This window comes from Vidua macroura, chromosome 3, assembly GCF_024509145.1.
Source record: "Vidua macroura isolate BioBank_ID:100142 chromosome 3, ASM2450914v1, whole genome shotgun sequence".
Classification (NCBI taxonomy): Eukaryota; Metazoa; Chordata; class Aves; order Passeriformes; family Viduidae; genus Vidua; species Vidua macroura.
The window spans coordinates 47,820,263-47,841,443 of record NC_071573.1 but is presented as its reverse complement, the minus strand read 5'-3'; the positions used below and the strand labels follow the sequence as shown (position 1 = coordinate 47,841,443).

Here is a 21,181-nt window from a genome sequence, read left to right as displayed (position 1 = left end):
TCACCAGGATACACGTGCCAATGCTGTTCTACTTCCCGTTAACCAGACTGCACAGCAGGAGGGGGGACTCCAGGTGCTCAACTTCCAACATGGATGTCCTACAGGGCTGTAAATAATTTATTTTTTCTTCTCATCTCCCAAGCTATTTAACACAAAAAAGCTACAGCTCCAGCAAAAGGAATTAAAAGAGACCACAACCAGAATGCCTAAAAACTGAGGTGGAGACACTCAGCTTCAAAGGCCTGAAACTGCTTGTGTCTGAGCTGTCTCATGATTTAGAGAATGTGATTAGCAGACAGTAGAGACTTCCATGTGGAGTTTCTCATTACTTTCAAGAAGAAATTGCATCATCATTGAGAAAGATAGAAAAAAATGTGCTTTAAGCTGGTGACTAGGTACTCACCTACAAGGTGGGGCATTGATATTGCAGAACAGCCTCATTGCCTGTTGATTTACACAGTACACACTGGTGGCTGGGAAGAGCATGGACACCATTATGCTTGGTGTTTGAAGGCTTCCTGCCCTCCACTTGGCATTGGATCCAGAACTATTTTGGCGCATGTGATTTAGCTTGAGTTCCCAAAGGTAATGGTAGATGGAGAGCATGATGAGTAGCTGAATTCTTGGCTGTTTTGCTCATAGTAGTACCTAAGTGTGTCTGCAAGTTTTTGAAAGGTAAAGAGAAGAATTGATTGAGAGAAAAAGGAAGGGGCATCATGATGAGAAAAACTGGAAATCACTTATCTTCTTATCTTCTTTTAGCATTATTTAAGATTTCTGATGAACAGGAAATCAAGTATGTCTCATTGATAAGTATCCTAGCCTCCTTGTTTATTTCAGTTTTTAGAAGTTTTGCTTGAAGAAAGCATATAGTAGTTAAAATGAAGTGTGCTTTTTTTTTTTTTTTCTGGTTCTGGTTGGTTTGTTTTTGTTTTGTTTTTCTTTTTTATTTGGAGGTGAGGATTTCTCATAAATTAAATTTCTTCAGGGCATTTTTATGGTGTTTGTAACTTATATTTTATGGGCTTTTCCCCCCACAAATATTTTTTTACATAGAGAAAGTTTTTAATATTTTACATGTCATGTGCACACTGATATTCTATTATCATTCATCAAGATCATGAATGTTTACATAATTTTGAAGAAAAGCATAAAATTCCCTTTGCAGTAGACAGGCTGTACAGGGCTTTCATGCAACTTAGTTTTTCTAAACAGCATCACTCTTGTCTTGCAAACGTTTTGCGTGGAGCAATGTTCTTCAGCAAGATGCTGAACTGTAGTGCTTGGGATAAGAGCCTTGGGATGACAAGGATTTCATCAGTGGTTACTGGTATATTGCCAATTATGCACAGCTAGTGTCATTAGTAAAACGGTCATTTGTGGCTGTGGAAGAGATCTAAGTATAGGATATCTTTTGGGAAACTTTAGAGATAAACGTTGCTGGAATGAAGCAGCAATCCCTTTTGCTGGAGGACACAGGGACCTGTGTGGATTACCACTTTTAGAATAACGAGTGGCACAGATACACAGTTGTATTTAATTATCCTTTTAGTGTTTATAAACCAGATTTCTGCTCTGAAGCTTGGTTATGAGACAGAGTGCGACTCCAGGCTTTACCTTGCTGAAATTTGTTGGTCAGCACCACTGATTTATTTCATGTTGGTATGGAAATGGAAGAGATTTTTGCATTCTTTGTTAGCTCTTTCACAGTATGATTGTAGATGAATTTTCCTGTCTAAAGCAGAAAGTCATAACAGTATCAAGCAACATGTTGTTCTTCACAAGGTTAGGCTAGCCAGAATTATGGATCCTTTCTACCCTTCTAGGCTTGAGTATTTCTGAGCACTGCTTACAGCTGAGAATGAAAGAATCCAACTCAAAAGCAGTAGGATGATTCATTTGGGGGTTCTATTTCTGCAAATTCCCGTATCTACCTTCATGTTGGAAAAAAGTATATTTCAGCTTATGTTTTAAAACTAGAAAACTGCAATTACTTTTGTGCTTGAGTAGTTTCATTAAAATATGTCATATTCTTTCTACTCTTAGTATTATTCAGATGACATTTTTAAATCTGCACCTGGGTACGATCTTCCTTAACATAACTCAAACAAATGTGTGCTCCACCCTCAATTATAATAGTTCAAACGAGTAAGCTTTTGCATTTATCAGCAATGCTAAAAAAAAAATGTCAGAAATGTGTGTGAAAGTTGAGATGTAAATAATTTCCTTAATCAAATTGCAATCTGATCAATGATTAAAAAAAAAAAATGAACCCACTTAATTAGTAAAGGTCAGAAAGTTAAATGTGTAAAGTGTAACCAGCAGGGTATTCAAATTAACGATGTCAGCTCTGTTGCCATTCATGATAAAAAATTCTACCAAGTTAAATCTATAAATCTCTTTCACATTAATTCAAAAGAATACAGAAAAGAAAGAAAAAAACTATTAACTAAAAATACAGGGTGGAAAGAATTTATTTAGGATATATGATCCTTCAGGCACTTCTGCAACCCCAGTCTCAGAGAAGAGTCCCCGCATCCTTCTTTCATCTTTCTGTGGACACTGCAATCAAGTGATGCAAAGCCTCTCTTTGCTCAGCTGTAATAGATATAGGGAAAAATTAATCTGAATAATCCAATATAGGTACTGGATAATAATGTATTTTTCCATACTTTAAGCCAAATATAATATAGCCATTGTTTTTCTTTTCTCTGCCCTTCTGCCTGTAACTACTTTCTGCCTGTAACTTGATTTCTTCCAGATATACACACGAAAAATTCATACACAAACTGTGCTTCTTAGATAAAGAAATGCTAAAATATCCATACTGCTATAACTGTGTCAATATATGCTATGGTTTGTGATTGTGAAAACTTCAGGGAGAATACAGATAATTTTTGTCCCATTCACCAGTGAAAGGCCTTTCTTGCAGAGTCCTCCTCTCCATTAGACAGCAATTTTTGTTCAAAAACAGTTAGTGCTGAATGCCTGAGAGACCACTGGCTTTTATAATCTCCCTGCTCATCTAATCCATTTTCTGTGTTTCCAATGTCTCTTAATTTCCTGTCTCTTAATTTCCTCAAAATGAAGGTGTTGAAGACGAAAGTTAAAATGACCCAATACCCTCCTCTCTCAATATAAAAAATCAAGAGAAATAATGGAAATACAGTACTGTTTCCTTGCTAATTTAGTAGTAGTCTTGTCTTAAATTTACACAGTGATATTTCCTAGAGTCATGTTTATTAAGTTTTCTGTATTGTGAGCTGCCCTGCAAAAAATTCTCCAGGTTCTCAAGGCTAGGTGGTGGTGAAGCACTGAAGCTGAGCCAGCCGACCGCAAGGCTCCCTTGAGGGAGCACCTGAATGATCTCCTCCTGCCTCTCAGCACCAAACAGGTCCAGCTGCCCAGATTTCACAGTGCTGGGCAAACATAACCATCATGGTTATGTTGCTCTTGAGAGCTCCGATGGCAAAAGCCTTGATTGTTGACAGCAAAACCCTCTCTCTTGGTATCAGCAATGCAGGGGAGCTTCCTGTGTTACTTTCCCTCTTAATTATCTGCAAATATTCTGAAGTCTAAAAGTAAAAAGTAGACTAGGTTTTGGTTACTAAACCAAGATATCAACAACAAAAGAATATGTTCTTTGCAAGGTTGAACCCATGTCTTTATGAAGTAATAAATACTTGAATTAAGTTTCTCAGTGGTCTCTTGATTTGTGATTCTGATTAATAAAATGTACTTTCTTGCAGCTGTCTCTTCTTCCACTAGATATGTTTTTGAATTTTGAAAAAGATAGAGCATTTTGAATTTTGCTTTTCTTTTGCAGTACTACTATCCTTTCTTTTTCTGTCAGATCAAGGCTTACATGGCTTATTGCATCTATGCATAGCAAAAGATTGATTTCTAATTCCTGTGAAATTTTCTATAGATCAAAACTAGCGCTTTTTGAAAATGTATGCTGTAAGGACTTGTTTAGAATAGGTGTTTTTGTCTGAAAGGTAACCTTAGCATTGCCCTGGCCTTTATGAATTTGACTTGGAAATTACTATTGCAGAGTTCAGAGAGCATGCTTTCCTCAAAAATATTTCTTAGGAGGCTGTGACAGCCTCAGTAGCTGCTATTTTTGGACCATTTCATTTAAAATTAATCACTTGTGGAATCTTCAGCAAGTACATTTCACAAAGAACATGACTGAGTCTTTTCCATTTGTATATGAATACAGATGTGTTTTTGCCTATTTCTTTAAAGATTAAAGTCTGTCTTTTTTTGGGCTTGAGTAAGATCTTGTGAATTTTATTGCCTTTATCAGGATAGGTGCTGGCATTTAAGGAATCTCACTCCTGGCTTTCAGGTTCTATATCTAAAAAAACCCCCTTTTTTTCAAATGTTTTCTGCTTTTGCTAGCTTTAAGATATTAATAAAAATTATTGCTTTGCCTTGTCCAATTTTATTTGCTTTAGAAATTGGCATGACAACTGAAGGTTTTTCTAGGATTTCAAAATTCAGTTGGCAGTTTGACTGAAGTCTTCTGCATCTTGCAGATCTAATAGCCAATGTGTCTGCCTGCTGGACGTGAGGCAGGGAGACCTGGAGAACTTGAGAATCTGCTTTGACAATGTTATAGCTGGGTGTGATATCATACATTAAACAGTATACAGAAACGGAGTATCTGACACAGCAAACATTTTCTATTTTGGATTGCAGAAAGTTTCCTTTTCAATTGAGTCCAGTACCAAGGTACTGACTTCCATGAAATTTATATCATCTGACTAGCTTGTCTTTTTGCTAAATTTCTGGTGATAAGACAGAATCACGTTTGAACGTTAAAGATTTTTCATTGTATTAGTTCTTGTTTACAAATAATGAAGTTTATAGTCTTGAATCATAATTCCTATAGGTGTGAAGTGTCATGTATGAAAACTGTCATGAATTTACTGGTCATTTTTTTTTCAGAGCTACATTCACAGGAAGTATTATTTTCCTGTTTTCACCTGTTTTGCTGCCTTGTTTTTTTGTTTTTTTTTTCTGAGATAAGAAATTAGAGTAGTGGTTTTGCTTTTAGAAACACATTTGCATAAGTAATAGATCTTAGAAAAGGGCACAGGAATAATTAAAGGAAACAATAATGTTGATTAGATGTTAAAACTAGTAGCTACAAAAACACTCAGCAAGCTCTAAAAGTTAATACCTTTATTATTTTAGGACTAGAGTTGGCCTCAAGATCTCCCAAAGAAATATGAACCGATGCATTTCTCACTTGCCATATGACAAATTACTTGCAAGTTTGTTTTACTTGAATAGCCTTCATTAGAGAAGGAGAGTGTTGATGTTGGTATTTGTTCATTTGTCATGAAACTCATACCTCTGAAATCATCAGTGTGTTAGAAGGCAATAGCTGGCTTAAACTCTGTCCAGGCTTTTAAGTGCCAGGGCAATGGCTTCAGGGTGTAATGTGAATAGAGCATCAATAAACCTTCATAATCAGGTGGTGCCATTTTCAAGAAAGTTGATTTCCCACTATTATTTATAATAAGCCAAAAGACACTGAAACATATGGAGGTGAAATTTCTGATATGCAGACCACGTATACTAAAAGGTGAGGCCAGGAGCTGAGGACTGAGGAATACAGCATGTCACTGTAAGAAAGTTTTTAAAAGAGACAAAATGGAAAAAGCGTTTGAAGGTGAAATGAAAAGAACAGAAAACTTCTTCCCAAATGGTACCTGAGAGATTTGAAAGAAGAAAAAGTTAAAAATCAGTATTCAAAGTGTCATTTTGTTTTTCTAATTTTTGTCTTTGATCTTTGAAGATTTAGGAAAATATTTAGGGCTGACTAACTTCTCTAGTCAGCTGACAGAAAAAGATAGCTATGCTTGGAACTGCACCATTGAGGTTTATGAAGTTTCATCTTATATTAAACTAAAATTCTTCCTTCAGTGTTAATCTTGTAAATTTCATATGTATTAAAAAAAGATTAAAATTGTATTTAAAAAAAATGAAATATTTTTGGGGTAGAAATATGTGTCTGAAACATTTTGTATTCCTCCAACAGCATGCAAAGGTAAATTCCCTCATTTAAGGAATAGAGCCATGTAAATACTAAACTGCCACTGCAGTTTAAAATCTCTTTAAGATTTAGGCATTTAACATAGCAATGAAAAATGCTTGCTCTGGACATGTTTGTTAAGTCTCTAGATATTTTTACTCTATGTAATCAAGTTTGTAATGCATACACAAATGGAAAGCTATGATATAATCAATGAGGCTTTGTAAAATACATGATAAAGCTATTCCTAAGTGTAATAAAAGCTAGAAGTAGAAGTGAACTTCCTGTCTTTTCTGAAATGCCTTTTTATAATACTGTTTTCATTGCCTTAAGAAAAGCAAAGAAAATTATGTAGTATGTAAAATACAGGAAGAAACTGAATCTAAGGGGTGATAGGGGAAATATACTCCACATTCTAATGATATATATTACAGTACATTCAAGAGATTTTATTGTTTTGATTTGTTTATATTTCTGTAAGTTGTATAGATTTTTATTGTTGTTTTAAATTTAAGGTTTATAAAAGATTTTTGTTGTTATGCTTGATGGGAAATGGATGAGCAACTTAAATATTTGTTCTCTAAGGAAATATGTGACGTCTCTCTCTATTACATTGCTTGTCTGAACTGGGAGTATCATGAAACATGAAGAACATGCATGTAACATCCCTCAATGTTTCACCCATTTTCCCTCTAAGCCAGTTTGGTTATTTCAAGTTGCTTAAATTATGAATGTGGTTTGGGTTTTTTTCTGTCTGCAGCAATGCTTCATCATTTATTTTGCAAATCATATTCACAGTGGGTGAAGTTCAACTGTAGTTTTCTATCTGAAATACAAGGCTGACTTCAGCTTGTGGCATAAAGTATAAAGTGTGATAGAAGTGCATGCCCAAGAGGAGCAGATGGGTTAGGAATTAGGAGGTGAGGTTGGAAGGCTACTCAGTGTGAAAGGCAGGAAGAAATCTGGTATCAAAGGTGTTAGGAGGTAAGCTATAGCATGGGACCTTAAAATAAGGCAGGAAATAGAAAGAAAAGGATATGCAATAAATGAAGGGATATAGAGCAAGGGAGACTGGAGCGGTAAGGAAAGCACTTCAGCACTGAGGGAAAAATTAATTTTGTCAACAGCTTAGCCATGAGGTGGAAATTGATACATTGGTAGTCCATATGTATGCAACTTTACCGGTAAACTAATTTCTAGGTGGGGGGAGGGGTACAGGGAGGGTGAAACTTAGATTTATAAAGTGTTTTCTTATGTGCTTTTTGCGGTAGTGTAATTTTTAAAATCCAGACTACTATTGCACACTTATTGCACTTTTATTACTTTTTATAAGTCTTAGTCTAAAGAAAGAATTTCTATGTTTTCACTGCTAAAACAGAGCTAAAAAGAGAAACTAAACTAAAATCCAATGGCCAGCGGTTTTTTTTTTTTTTTTTTCCCCTAGAGAGATTGAGCAAAAAATGTAGATCTCTTTCATGGAAGAACAAAATGATTTGCCTCAAGGATCTGAAGAATAGTGAGAGAAAATTTATTAATCTATAAATGCCTTTTCTTTTGCTCCTAGGTTCAGATATTGTTCAATGGTTAACAAAGAACTTATCAATAGAAGACCCAGGTAATTTCTCTTGTTTTCTTGTCTTCAAATTCTAGTTTGTTTTTTCAAAATATTGAACCTGACTTTGTTTTCTGCTGTGGTGGGAGTGACAAGACACAACATTTGACCAGTACAATTTCAATAGCAAAACAGACATAAAATCTTATAAACCTTTACTAATGATCTGAGGATTTTGATTATAAATTTTATTGCAGCAGGTGTCTGGAAACAATATGAGAATGATAATGATAGTTCTTTGATAGAAAATATGTTTGAGTGCATGGGAATTTACTCAGCATTATGTTAAAGAGTTTGTTAAATACAAGCTGTTTTCTTACAGAATTTTTCAATATACAAAAAATAAATAGAACTGTTAAAATACATTCTTGTACTGTTACCAAAAGCTAATCTTAAATTTGGACATTTCTCTATAGCATCTTAAATGGAAAATTAAATGCAAATAAAATCAGTGAAGTGAGGAAGAGCAGTTCATTGCTTGATCAGCTGGATTGGGACATGAAAATAAGGGTTTGGTTCCAAACTCTGCCTTGGTTTCTTATATGCCCAGCAGGAAACACAGTTTGGTTATTGTATTTAGCTATTATTTATTTCCTGGATTTACAAGAATCTAGTTACCTGATCAGAAATTTTCCATAAAGGAATGATTTATAGTAGGCAATGCTGAATTGTAGAAATAAAATATTCTTTGGAGGTTTGCATTTTCTTTTGGTTAGAGGAAAAATAATCTTCCTTCTCTAAAAATGTTTAGAAATTATCAAAAATCGATTTTCTCCTTGCTTTCTTTCAGTATTTTTTTTTTTTTTTTACATTTTGGGGTCATTGTTGTCTTTATTTTTAAAGTGTGTTTTTCTGTCAAATTAGAACTCAAAGTATGATAGCAAAAAGCAAAATCACTGTATTTAAAATTGTGACTTGAGCAATGAGGAACTATCAATACAGAATTTGATATTTGGAAGTAGTCAGTTCACAGCATATTGACATGTTATGTGACAGAGATGACTACATTTTTAGCTAGTTTTGAACAGTGTAATATGCTTGCTTCCTGGAGATAATGTGGAGGCTTCAAGTGACCTAAGTGTGATATTGTCTTTCTCAGTTGTCAGCTACAAAACACTCACCTATCTGTATTTATAAGAGTTTGAAAAATTTTTAGGCTGTGTTTATTTGATATGGAAGTTTAACCTTTATTTGTCAAACCAGAATTGCAATACTGGAACAGATTGTCCTTCAGATTACCTGCTTTTTGCAAAATTTGGAGTAGAAAAGGATTCTGCTAAACAGAAAACATGTCTCCTTGGTTCCTTATGTTCATATCCAATTAAGATTAAACAAACACACAAACTACTAACATATGTAACCAAAACACCACATTAGTTTAACTGAATCTGGGTTTTATCCTCTCAGATTATATGGATGGAAAAGAAACTATCCACAATGACAAAAATGTATTTTGGTCCTAGTCCAAAGTCAGCTATCTGGAGCTGGTTAAATTCTGATCTTCAGAAAACAAATAGCCCTAAATGCTTCCTTTGGGTAATGCTCAGAATTGCCAGATGACAGTGAACTTGACAGATGGTGAGCAAGAGCTTTTCACATGACAGAACTTCTGAAAATGTTCTGTTTTTTCAAAACCCAAAAGTGTCTTGCTTTTCATTTCAGTTCTGGACAAGTCAATCTAGAACCTTGTGTGGAAAAGCCCTTAATTTCTGCAATCTGTTGTCTCTGTCTTCTGATTGCTTTATGCCTGTGTGTCAGCATTTAACTCAGTTGTCTTTTAAACCTACCCTGTAGGGTCCTGTTACAAATCACTTGTGAAGCTATGCAGTTTTGTAATGCAGAAATAATAAATGCCTTAGTTTGTACTGCAAATTGTCATCTCTGTATAATTCTGATACCAACCACATACCTGGAAGAACACCATAAAATAGATTGGAGCGCATATTTTAAGAGTATATTCTGCTCTGTCCAGAAAAATGAAAGGACTATTTGCACACCTCATCTACTAGTGCTGTGCAACTATTCATGCAAGCAAGGCGGGTAAATTGTGATTTAAGGGTAAATAGAGAGATTCACAGAAGGGACCTCAGGTTAGAGGGAACATCAGAAGATCATGTGGTCCAAGCCTTCATGGAGAGGCAAGCCTGGGTGAGATTACTGAGCACTCTGTCCTGTCTGATCCTGAACACTGCCACTGATGGGAACTTCACCATATCCAGCGATTGTTTGTTCTCGCTGTAAAAAAAACTGAATAGATGAAACCTCTCTCCATGCAACTTGTATTCATTGCTGCTTATCCTCTCAGTGTGGCTCCCTGTGAAAAGAATTTCTGTCCTCTAAGCACTGGAAGAATTTGATGAGGTTCCACCCCAAGCCTTCTGTTCTCCAGGGTGAAAACATCTAACTCTTACAGTCAACTTCTTTAATAAAACACAGAACTAGTAAGAAGAAAGTGATGCTACCACACTTTATATATATAAAAGTAATACTTTGAAATGCAATTTTTTCCTTTGTTTTGCAAAGGGAATACAACTCCAATACCATTTAATTGGGAATGAAGTAGGCAACATTATGGATAGTGGAAGAACATAAGGCAGAAGAAGGCTTGACAGCAACATTTGCTTCAGTGTTAATAAGTGTAAAGCTTTCACCTGGAAACAGAAATTTAGTAAAAAGTAGTAACAAGTTGGAACTTGTAAACTGCAAGTCAATAAAACCATGCAAATTTCTAATAAATGGAAAATAATATTCAGTAGAATATTTGAAAGATTTTGGCTTGCTGCGGTAGATCTCCATCAAGAAAATAAACTGGAGATGATAGGTGGATTCTGCTAATTTGTACCAGATTTGAAGTTATTTTAGTGGAGTGGAGCTTGTGCCCAGAATAGCTGTGCACAATGCAATGTACAGTTGCTGTTACATTGTTTGTTATTCAATATGTGCTTAAAAAATGTTTGTGCTTCAGCCTACAATTCATCTGTAAAATTTTAAGGAACAGAAATTGTCCAAGTTATTTTTAATGGGGAAGTCAGGCATAAATATAAGCATGATCTCAACCTGAAACGAAGCAATTAACTGAGTTTACAAAATCTTAAGGGCTTGTGGTTTGGCACTGAGACATGTGTTGTTGAATTGACCATTACAGGGTAAGTGCTGACACTTCACTGATGTTGCCAATTACTCTTAATGTGGAAAATCTACTCTGTTTTTCTACATTGTGTTTTTCTTTTTCAAAGTGGTCATTGATGACGTGAAATGCACCAGGCTGACCACATCAGATACTGAAATTCCTTTAATACTTAGTGGGAAAAATAGAAGAAAAAGGGTAAATGAGATTATTTAAAGGTATCAGCTCAAATTCCCAAGAGTCCTGTCCTGTACTTGGTTCTTGTGCTGATTTCTTCAATGCCCTTTCAGCAAACACTTGATTTCTCTATTCCCTAATATTCAACATCCTAATAGTAAATCATGCTGTTGTCTCCTAAAGGAGCAGGAACAGTATGAGTTTTCCAGTCTTTTCACAAGGAATTAGTGTTATCCACAAACACTCATTTAATCTTCAAGTCATTCCATGAATAATTTTCATCTAGATGTCTCAGAAAATGCCCTTAAGAGTAGATAATATATTTAGACATAATCTTCATGTTCCTTTAAAGGACCTTCATTCCTGAGTGTTGCTTATTTAATTTTCTCATAGCTACAAACCAGCTGAATTTGGCTAGAGGCACTTTATCAAATGGTTGCTTCAGCAGAGCCACTGCAGCTGCTCTAGAATGCTCAACCTCTGCATTCACATTGCTTTGCTCCAGCTAATTTAGGCAGCCTGTTGAAGCAGCTTGCTACTGCTCTTGGACATCAGGAATTACACTGAAGTCAAAAATATATATGACTAAATCTAAGTTTTATAGTTATGAAAAAAGACTACCTTGATTTTTATGCCTTCCTGTGACTTTTCAGTTTCAGTTCTCACCGTTTCTAGTCTTTTCATGTAATTGGTGTAACTAATTTGTAACTAGATGCCCATTAGCATCCATGTGAACTATGGTCACTGATCCAGTGCAATAAAAAGGGAGGGCTCAGTAGCACAACATCTGTTTATGTTTCTTTGTTTTTCCTCTTTAATAAAGTCTCTCTGCAGCAGCTGGTGTACTAATAATGACCTTGAGAATACACAGTACTTGTTTGAAAGAGTTAGAAGAAAAATGTTAGGGCTTTTATTTGAGTTTATGAAAGTTTACTTGGAAAAATGTTCAGTTCTCAATTTTGCCCTTTCCCCAGTTATATGCAGAAAGGTACCAGCAAAGAGCAGGAGCCAGACAAGATGTTCTAAACAATTGCCATTTGGGAAACAGCACCAGAGAACTGCAAGCAAAGGGGAGGTACTTCCAGTGATTGCTAACAGAGAAAAGAATCTTTTATGAGAAGGAATAAAGAAGGGAATGGAAAGGTTATGTTTATCTTTGCAGTCTTTGCACTAATCAAAACCTGTGGAAGTGGAGCAAGAGTAGAATGTTCCCCTTTTATTATCTTGACATAAAAAACCAAAACAAAACAAAACAACCCAAACCCCCAGTAAAAGTAATTTATACTGCCCGCACACATACCATGCCCCTCATACTGGGAACCCAGGGACATCAGGCACTCTCATTTTTCACATGTCTGGTAGAAATTCAGGCACATTTTGTTCCATAGCAAACCTCATGAACCTTCATCAATTCTAGTGTAACTAACTTCCCAGCTTTCTTCTACTGGGTGAATTTGATCTAAGCTTGTCAGATCCTGTAACATTTCAATGGAATAATGACTTTAATCTCAGTTGCACTAAAAGAAAGTAGAATAAAATTCTGTTTGAGAATGAAAAATGTCAGAATTTACAGACACTCCTTTAGTACTAATAATATTAACATTATGATACTCATGCAAAAAAAAATGTATGGGTCAGGTTTCCTATAATTATAAGCAGCCTAGGGGGTACTTACCTGTGTGTGGCAATCAGTGGGCTTCTAGCCACTCCTGAGTGGCCACTCCACTTCCAGGAGTGCAATGGTAAATGTTCATGTGAAGAGGGTGTTTTATTTGCCCAAAGCCTTTAGAGAGATTTTGTAAATGGTGAACAGAAGTGTAGTGTCTTCAATTCAGTTGTGGTAGGATATATCAGATTTAATGGATTTCATGTTTTTTCCACTGAAGCTTCTTCCAGATTAGTATAATCTGTTATCCTGTGTAGACTGCATGTGTTAGGAGTGTTTCCAAGAGCACACAGACCTGCACAGCCACCTGTTATGAGATGTTTTTTTCTACAAATGTGCCTATACTGTTTGAACAGTCTCATTTCCATTTAGTCACTCTTGAAAGTGATTAATATGTTCCTAGTTTGGCCATTTTATTTTCTCACTTGTAGGTAGGTGGTAGGTTACATCAGTACTCATTTTGAATTTTCTTTGATGGAGCAGTAATTTCTTCTCATCTTTTTGGTAGTGTGGCATCAGGTTAAAAAAGAACAGTTATTGGGAAGATATAAATTTTGTGACTGGTATTGATGCAAAGTATGAGATCATTATCATGATGCGAAGTATGTTACCATGGTATTGGTGACAAAGTGTTTCCTTCACATAGCAAGATAGGTCAAACTATTACAACTATTTCATCATGCTAAGCATGACTAAATAAAATTCCTCCTTTGCTATTTTCTTAAGAGGGCATTATTTTGCAAGATTTCATGAAAATAGTTTGTTTTTTCACCCTAGTAATCAAGAAATTTTATAAACATTTGAATTACATGGGAAGTAGAAATGAGTTTTGTCTCATTTAGAGAGACAAAATTTAGAAATAAATGTCCATCTTGGAGTATATGGGTAAAGATGACAAGTATGGAATTTGCTGCTGTCTAGCATAATTTTCTGTACAATAAAATTATTGTAAAAATAAAATTCTAGTACTAGGTACTGGTATGACAAAATACACGTGTTCTGTAAAGTTGTTTCTGTGAGCAACCTGCCTGATATTGTCAATAGAATACTTATTTAAAATGGATCTCTTTTGGCTTTGGACAGCCCGACCTACTAAGAGGTGTCCCTAACCATTTCAGCAGCTTTGACACTAGATGAAACTTAAGGTCTCTTCCAACCCAAACACTGCTATAATTCTATGATTCAACTATAACTTGTGTGATAGACACATTTTCTGTATGAAACAGATCTCTATTCCTTATCTCTGGTTAAAAGCAAGGCATCAACTGAATTTTTTAAATTTTGTTTTTTCTTGAATCAGAACCCTGATTCCATGGCTCTGACTTCAAATATATTTATTTTTAGCAGGAAATAATATTGCTTTTAATATTAAAATCTCCACATTATACTCAGAATTGTTTTCAGTATTCAGTATATCATTGTCTGATACTCAATTAGATTTTAAAAATTGAAACATACCAACAATCAGCATACAATTCAGTAGGCAGCATGGGCTTTATTCCACTGAGGTCTTTGAGAGTCCTATTGAGAGAAAAGGATGAAAAAAAGTACTGACTAGAATACAAAATACTGATTACAAAAATAAATCTGAACAAGCCTACTGAGATAAAAAGTTATTTGTAAAATTATTACCTGATCAAGATGATAGAAGCTGAGACATCAGTAAGCTTTAATTTTAAGCACTTTCATTGGAAAAAAAACTTCAGATGCTCTGTTGCACCATTTGAAGGAATTACTTTCATCCTGTCACAGAAAAAAATTAGGACATAATGTAAATTACACAATTGAAGTCTTTACCTATGAAGTTAGGGCAAAGTATGCTGTTTTAGGGAGAACTCTGATAACTTTTAGAATTTAATTAATTAATTAATTGCATAAGTTGAATTATAATGACCTTTTTAATAAATTATTTTATCTAATTTCTACTAAAGTTACTAGGAATTTTTGTGGGTTTCTTACTGTTTGACAGCCTCCTTCTGAACCTTTGTGATCATACCAAGTTTTGGAGGTTTAAGAGGAAGAACATTTATTAATTCCCAATTCACACTGGCATAATTAATTAAAAGCAGCTAAATAACTGTCTAGAGACTTCATTAGATTTCTGCTTCCTTGTTTGCCAAAGAACTGTGTTACATAGTAATGGAAAATGCAAGTAGGTGGACGTAAGATTTTAAATCTGGCCAATTTAATTGAATAAAAGCAGTTGAAATCCTATTTCATCTTGCCGATAGCTGCTGCAGCTATTTATAGTCAAGTAAACAAAAATGTTTTGATATTTACATGTTATATGTAGCATTTGATGACTGGAAGGTGAGTATGAGGCTTTCTCTTGATTTTGTTAATAATTGACCTTAGGAGTATTTTAGTTTTTTTCCATAGCACATATAGAGAAATACTGCTCTACACAAGGGCACAATGACAGTCCAACATTTACTGTGCAAGGACATTACTTGCCATTTCATCTTGGACAGAATAATATTCCCTAGGCACTTACTCTTTTTTTTTCAACTCCTCTGTGAAAAAATGTTTCCAGGCAAAATCACCCCTTGTGCAATTTGAGATCATATGCTTGTCCAATTGGTTGTTATTTGGAAGAAGAAGCTGACCCCCACCTGACTACAACCACCTTTCAGGCGGTTGGACAGAGTGATAAGGTCACCCTAAGACTCCTTTTCTCCTGGCTCAACACCTCCAGCTCCCTCAGCTGCTCCTTACAGGACTTGTGCTCCAGACCCTTCACCAGCTCTGTTGTTTTTCTCTGAACACACTCCAGCACCTCAAAGTCTTTCTTGCAGTGAGGGCTCAGAAAAATACCTCTAGTTTTTCTTGAGCAGCGACAGCAGTTACCTAGCAGCCACTTACTGGGCATATACAACTGGGAAGGTTCATATCTAAAATGTTTAGCATTTATCAAAATTCAGTTTCAACTGCTGTTTTATTGTTTAATGAATCACTATCATGTAGTTTTGCATTATTTCCTCACAACTCAATTTTGCTGACGTCAGTAATGTTATACTTCCAGCAAATTTTATATCTGATGTAATCTCATCATTCACATCCTTCTGCAGGTAATTTAGGATTATCCTGAACAGTCCAGGAACTACTAAACACAGTTACTGTGGTTACCCCCCCTTCAGTGTAATATTATTATTTAAGTGTAATATTACACTATTTAGTGTAATAACTGATCTGCTGTGCCTAACCTTTATTCCCTCCTTTCTACCTATTGCTTTTCTCATGATCTGCTTAATACCTTTAGAAAACATTTGAGGGAATCATGCCAAGAGCTCCCTGGGAATCCAAGATAATATGTCAACCAGATTTTCATAACCTTATATGTTCTCTATTTCCACATAGGAGCACTCACAGAGTTGTGAGGCGTATCCAGCAACAAAAGTCATGCTGAAATTTCCTTTTTTTGTTGCATTTATCTTTATTTTCATTCCTTCCACACTTTATTATAGTCCCTAACATGTTGTCTGTATGGTTGTCTGTTTTGTACATCCTTTTTTTCCCCTCATATTTCCCCTGGATGTCTTTGTAAAACCTAAGGACATATTTTTCAACTTTTTTCCTTTGGTACTAAGGATGATTAAATTATAAGTGGCACACTATGGCTAACAGTTCAGCCATTTAATATTTTACTTGCCATAAAACACAGATTGACCATTATTTTGAGCCAGATACTCCTGTTCATTTTATCAATTTATTTTAAAGACTATGATAGTTTTTGCTGCTGGTCTTCTCATCAGTCCCATCTTTTCCTTCTACATTTAGATTCTGTCACTAGAGAAGAAATAGGTCATTCATTGAGGCTTTTTCTCTTTTTGTAGGGAAAAAAAGGCACTTATAAAAGAGTTTTCACTGAGCTATTTTTGCTAGTTAATATCTGTCAGTATTTCTTTATTTTGAATAGCAGAGTTTGTCTGGCTGAACTGATAGTTCTCTATAATTATCTGTGTAAATCCATTGCAAAGGGGAGAAGTAAGCACTAGGAGTGGGAGTTATGATCATAAGAACACAGGATGGTATAAAATGGACTTTTGCAATATTGGAAATTTTTGTCCCTCAATTTTGATGAGGACAGTGAAATATATTTTATTTGCCAACCAAACTACTATAAATAATGGACAAAGAAAACTATCTAAAAATGATCCTGTTTGTAATAAGTGCCTTGGGGATTCTTGTGTATGTGCATCCCAGATAACTGAATCTGATCACATGGGGAGTGGCATGTTGCTCTTCAGAAAAGCCACCTCCACACTCTTTGTTGTTACCCTTCCTGATCTTTGATGACATTTTTTCTTGATGTGTGTCTCAATGGCACAAATTTACTTATAAAGCTGTTAACTCCTGGTGGACTTTAAAAATCACAGCACTCTTCCCACAGAAGAGTGTATATTATTTTCAGTATTTTATGCTCTCAGTTTGCTCGATGTATGAAAAATGTTTTAAAGAGAATTGTTTTCTTCTTTTTTGAATTGAGTGCAGTGAAAGAGGCAGTTATTTTTCTAGCTGTGGCTGCTGCGTGTTCTTTGTATTTTCTGAACTGCTTGGTCATAAGTGGGTGTTCTGTGATTATGATAGCAATGCATAACAAAGACACAAAGTTAATGATTGGTGCAATAGCAATTCATATCAAAACAGACTTAGAGAGTAAAAAAAGTGTCATGATTCATCTTGACCAGCAGTAATCATTGCAAGAGTCAGTGCTACGTATTGCTTCCCTCACCCAGCTTCACAAACTCCATGCTAACTGATGTCCCTCTGATTCAATCATATTATTTTCTGTAGTTCCTTCTGGAAGAAATATTTTGTGCACTGAAAAAGCCTGCGCTTATTTTTTGTATTTGCTGGCCATGAATGCAAGTGATGCATCAACCACACTAGTTATTCACATGCCCCACATCTGCCAAGCCTTAAAGACAGGTCTTCTCCTTTGAAACTCCATCCCAGATATAAAACTGTCTGTGAGAGTGCCTATAGGTCATGTGCCTGGAATGTGCTTTTCTAAATGCTCCAGTGCTTGTGGTGTCCAAGCAGAGCTGACTGAGAGGGGAGTTGGCAGCTGTACTTTCACTTGAGTGTGGCAAAGAAGGGGAGAAGCCATGGCACTGTGCTGCGGCCAGGAAAGCACACCATCACACAGGGCGCCGTGTCTGAGGGAACTGTGATGTAAAGTAACTTTCCTGGCTGGTATTAACATGCACAAATTCTTGGGTGTCATGTGGTGAATGAATCACATGTTTCCCCACCAAACATTTGCAGCCAAACAATTTCGTCACATATCTGTAGACTCAGCCACTGGGGGCGAGAAAAGCAGGAAGATCTGGTGTGCTAGCAGCGACTGGCAAGCAGTATACAAGAAAACCTGAAATAATAGCATAATAATTATAATACTGAGTAGATGTAGTCTATGCCCAGTATTTTGGGTCTTTTACAGATGCTTGAAACTATGGACCAAGATTTCATCTTTAGGAATTCTCAAAACTAATGTATTTGCAGTAATTGGAATTTTTTGTGAAATTTTGGTTTTTGTCTTCAGCAGGTTTGGTCAGAAGGGTGAACATATGACTTTAAATATTAGCTCAGAGTTTCATACTGGAGGAGGGAATGAGTGAAATGTTCAGAAATATCTTAAGGAGATAAGTTCAGAGAGTCATTAGGGAAAACAAGGCACACAGATTTTGACTTCCTCTTAGATTTTGTCTTAGAGAAGCATGGGACGCAAAAACTTGCAATTAAACCAAAAACTTGCAATTTCAGAGGAAGATCCAGATGGAAAAACAGGAAACCTATACTTCAAAGGAGTTTGGATTTCACCCTTCTATCATTTTGATTTGAAGAGACAAGAGATATCAGTGATAGAAGAGCAAAAACTCTGTAATTTCTGAAAAACTGAAAATAGAAAAGATCAGAGTAGTAATAGTGAAATTAGAGGAAAAGTTTTATGAATGCTGGCTTTCATTGGTACAGCGCTAGATTCCACTACTGGAAGGCCTGATTGCTGGTGTGATATTGATAGGTACTTTAAAAAATTGAGGCTGGAGATTACAGGGAAACAATAAAGGCAATTCTAAACATTTTTGGGCCACTTTTCTTGACTGCATACTGGATGAACTATGACAAAAATCTAGTTACCAAATTGTGCTGTGTTTGGTTTTGTCTGATAATTAAATCTACCTGTTGGTTACAGCTTGGATGGATTTCTAACAGCCTCTGTAGCGACGCATTTCCAGTTCACTAAATAAACACCACAAATATTCTAGAGGTGAAATTATAGCACTGCTCAATGCCAGCACCTCACTCTTAATTTGTCTGTTTCTTGAGACCTCATGTTGCAATTCCAAATTTTTCTTTTTTTGGTCAACATGAAAGCTTTTGTTATCACCTCAAGTCATTGCATTCTGACATCTCAGGCATCTGCCTTTCAAGATACAAATTTATTATGAAAATAAAAGCAGACTTTAATAGGACATAGCAGCAGTTAATGTGTAGTGAGCTGAAATGCAGCAGGAAAAAATCACATAAGAAAAATAACAGGAAATACTTTAAAAGTTTTAACATGGAGGGTTTGTGTGTTGCTAGCTGGGAGATGCAGCTTCTTTTTCAAGGACTACTTTTTTCCCCTCCAATGTGATAATTTTTTTCTTTTTTTTTTTCCCTTTCCTGTGAGTGAATAAAGGTCTTTTGCTTTGTTTTTGTCTTGTTCTTTTCAGAAACTGTAGGTCAGCTTCCCCTTTCCTTCAGTCTTTGATGGTGACACATCTTCTGTTGATCTTATCTGGATAAAAGTCTTTCAGATTTAGGTCAGTCCCCCCCCTCACCCACATGCAGTGAGTACATAAGGCAGGTGTCCCTGTAACAGAGTATTCGAGAAAAGGCTCTTGATCAGGCAAGAGAAGTAGGATGTTGTGATTATGTAGATGATTGTGATCAGATTTATTGCTAATACAGTATCTAAATCTTGCCAATACAGTATTTAAATACCAACTGTATCATCTACTACAGTGGATTATAGTATAATCAGGCTGTGGTCCTTTATGTTGAGTCAGTAAGACTCCCCTGATTTCTACAGTTCTTGGACAAGTCTGGGTGCAACCGAGTGCACTTAGTCTCAGGTTTGCTCAACAGTTGATGCTTATAATATAAGCAGGTGTAGCTAGAAATGTACAGGTTTGCAGTCTTTGTCCTTGCAGAATTCACAGTTACAAAGCAACAAAGCATAAATGTAGCTACTCCAGGATTTTATCTCTGCATTTGACTGGATTTTAGTGCATTTTACTCACCCATCCTAAAGTGTTCTTCACCTTCAGGTTGGATGTACTCTGCCAGAATCCCCGCTGGGGGGAGTTTCCACCCAGAAACTGTGTCCAGCCTTGGAAGACCAGTTTGCCCAGCTGGACCAGTCTCCAGAAGCATTTTACACCCTCTCACAGGCTGGTGCGGATGAAAGTCAATCACAAGCATCTCATCTCCCCATCACTGGAATAAACTAATCATGTGAGGATCCAGAAATTCCTCCTGAAATATCCACGTGGTGTTCTTATCTCAGGGCAAACCACACTGCCCATCAGAGAGAGAGGCAGAAAGGGGAGGATGCAGGAAGACCCAGCTGTCTTTCATCACTGTCACATGTTTTTGTGAAGAAAGTAGTTGATGTTTCTGGTGTGCATCATTGTTTCTAGACTTGGGATGCACCACATGTTACACATCATCTCAGACTGTAAGGGTGGAAATTACCATTCCTTGGGCAGATGACGCATCATAGCCCATCTTTGATAGGTTTTCCTCCTCACCTGCTGAGTGATGCTCCTACCAAAGCCTCTGCCCTATTGATGGCATCAGCAGGCACTGTCTATCACAAGAAAAATCCTACCTATTTAGGTAAGATGCTTTGTTGACAGATGACGTGGTTTGTGATTGTTATCTTGAAATTAAAAATGAATCTTGTTTTAATTATGTTTGGGTAAATAGTGCCTCTTCCTTCTCCACCATGTTTATCCTCCTTGAAATGACTCTTACCAAGTGCTGCTCCCCTTACAAATTCAATCCTTCATATGGGACAAAAGAGTGGTTTACAGTGTTGTGGGTGTTCAAGAATGTTTCTAGTTGGTTTATTTTCTCCTCTTAAACACCAGTCAGGCCGAGACAGTGAGTCTCTCCTATGCTTTATGTCAGCATGAAATGCAGGTTGTATTTTATTACTCTAATCCTTTGCAGCTTGTGTTCACACTGGCAATGAAATGACAGCAGGAGTGAGGTGAGAGTAAGTGATAAAGTCTTGGCATTAGACACTTAAAATGAATTTGTGCTTGTGAAGTTCTGACTCATTAATTCTTTTTCCAGGCTGCTGCATGGCTTAGCAGTGCACTTTGGTACTGTGATGGATTTTAGATTCAACAAATAACCCAGAATACCAAATACTTTATTGTTTCATGGAAAGGGAAGTTTTCATTTGTTTGACATTTTTGGACCCTAAAAATATATGAAAACTGTGAAGTTTGGGGTTTTCACTGTTTTTTACATCATAAAGCAATTTTAAGGGTGCAA

The 21,181-nt window shown here is 36.1% G+C and overlaps 1 protein-coding gene across 10 annotated transcripts in view; it reads left to right on the top strand.

Moving 5' to 3' along the window:
• RGS7 (regulator of G protein signaling 7) overlaps positions 1-21,181 on the top strand; it is a 239,595-nt gene that overhangs the window by 125,848 nt on the left and 92,566 nt on the right. For all 10 annotated transcript variants that reach the window (XR_008436147.1, XR_008436148.1, XM_053972664.1 and 7 more), the window contains exon 4: positions 7,611-7,661. Coding sequence is in view for 8 of the 10 variants with exons in the window: in XM_053972664.1 (XP_053828639.1) it covers positions 7,611-7,661 (51 nt within the window). In the remaining 2 variants the exon portion in view is untranslated. The remainder of the gene's footprint in view (positions 1-7,610; positions 7,662-21,181) is intronic.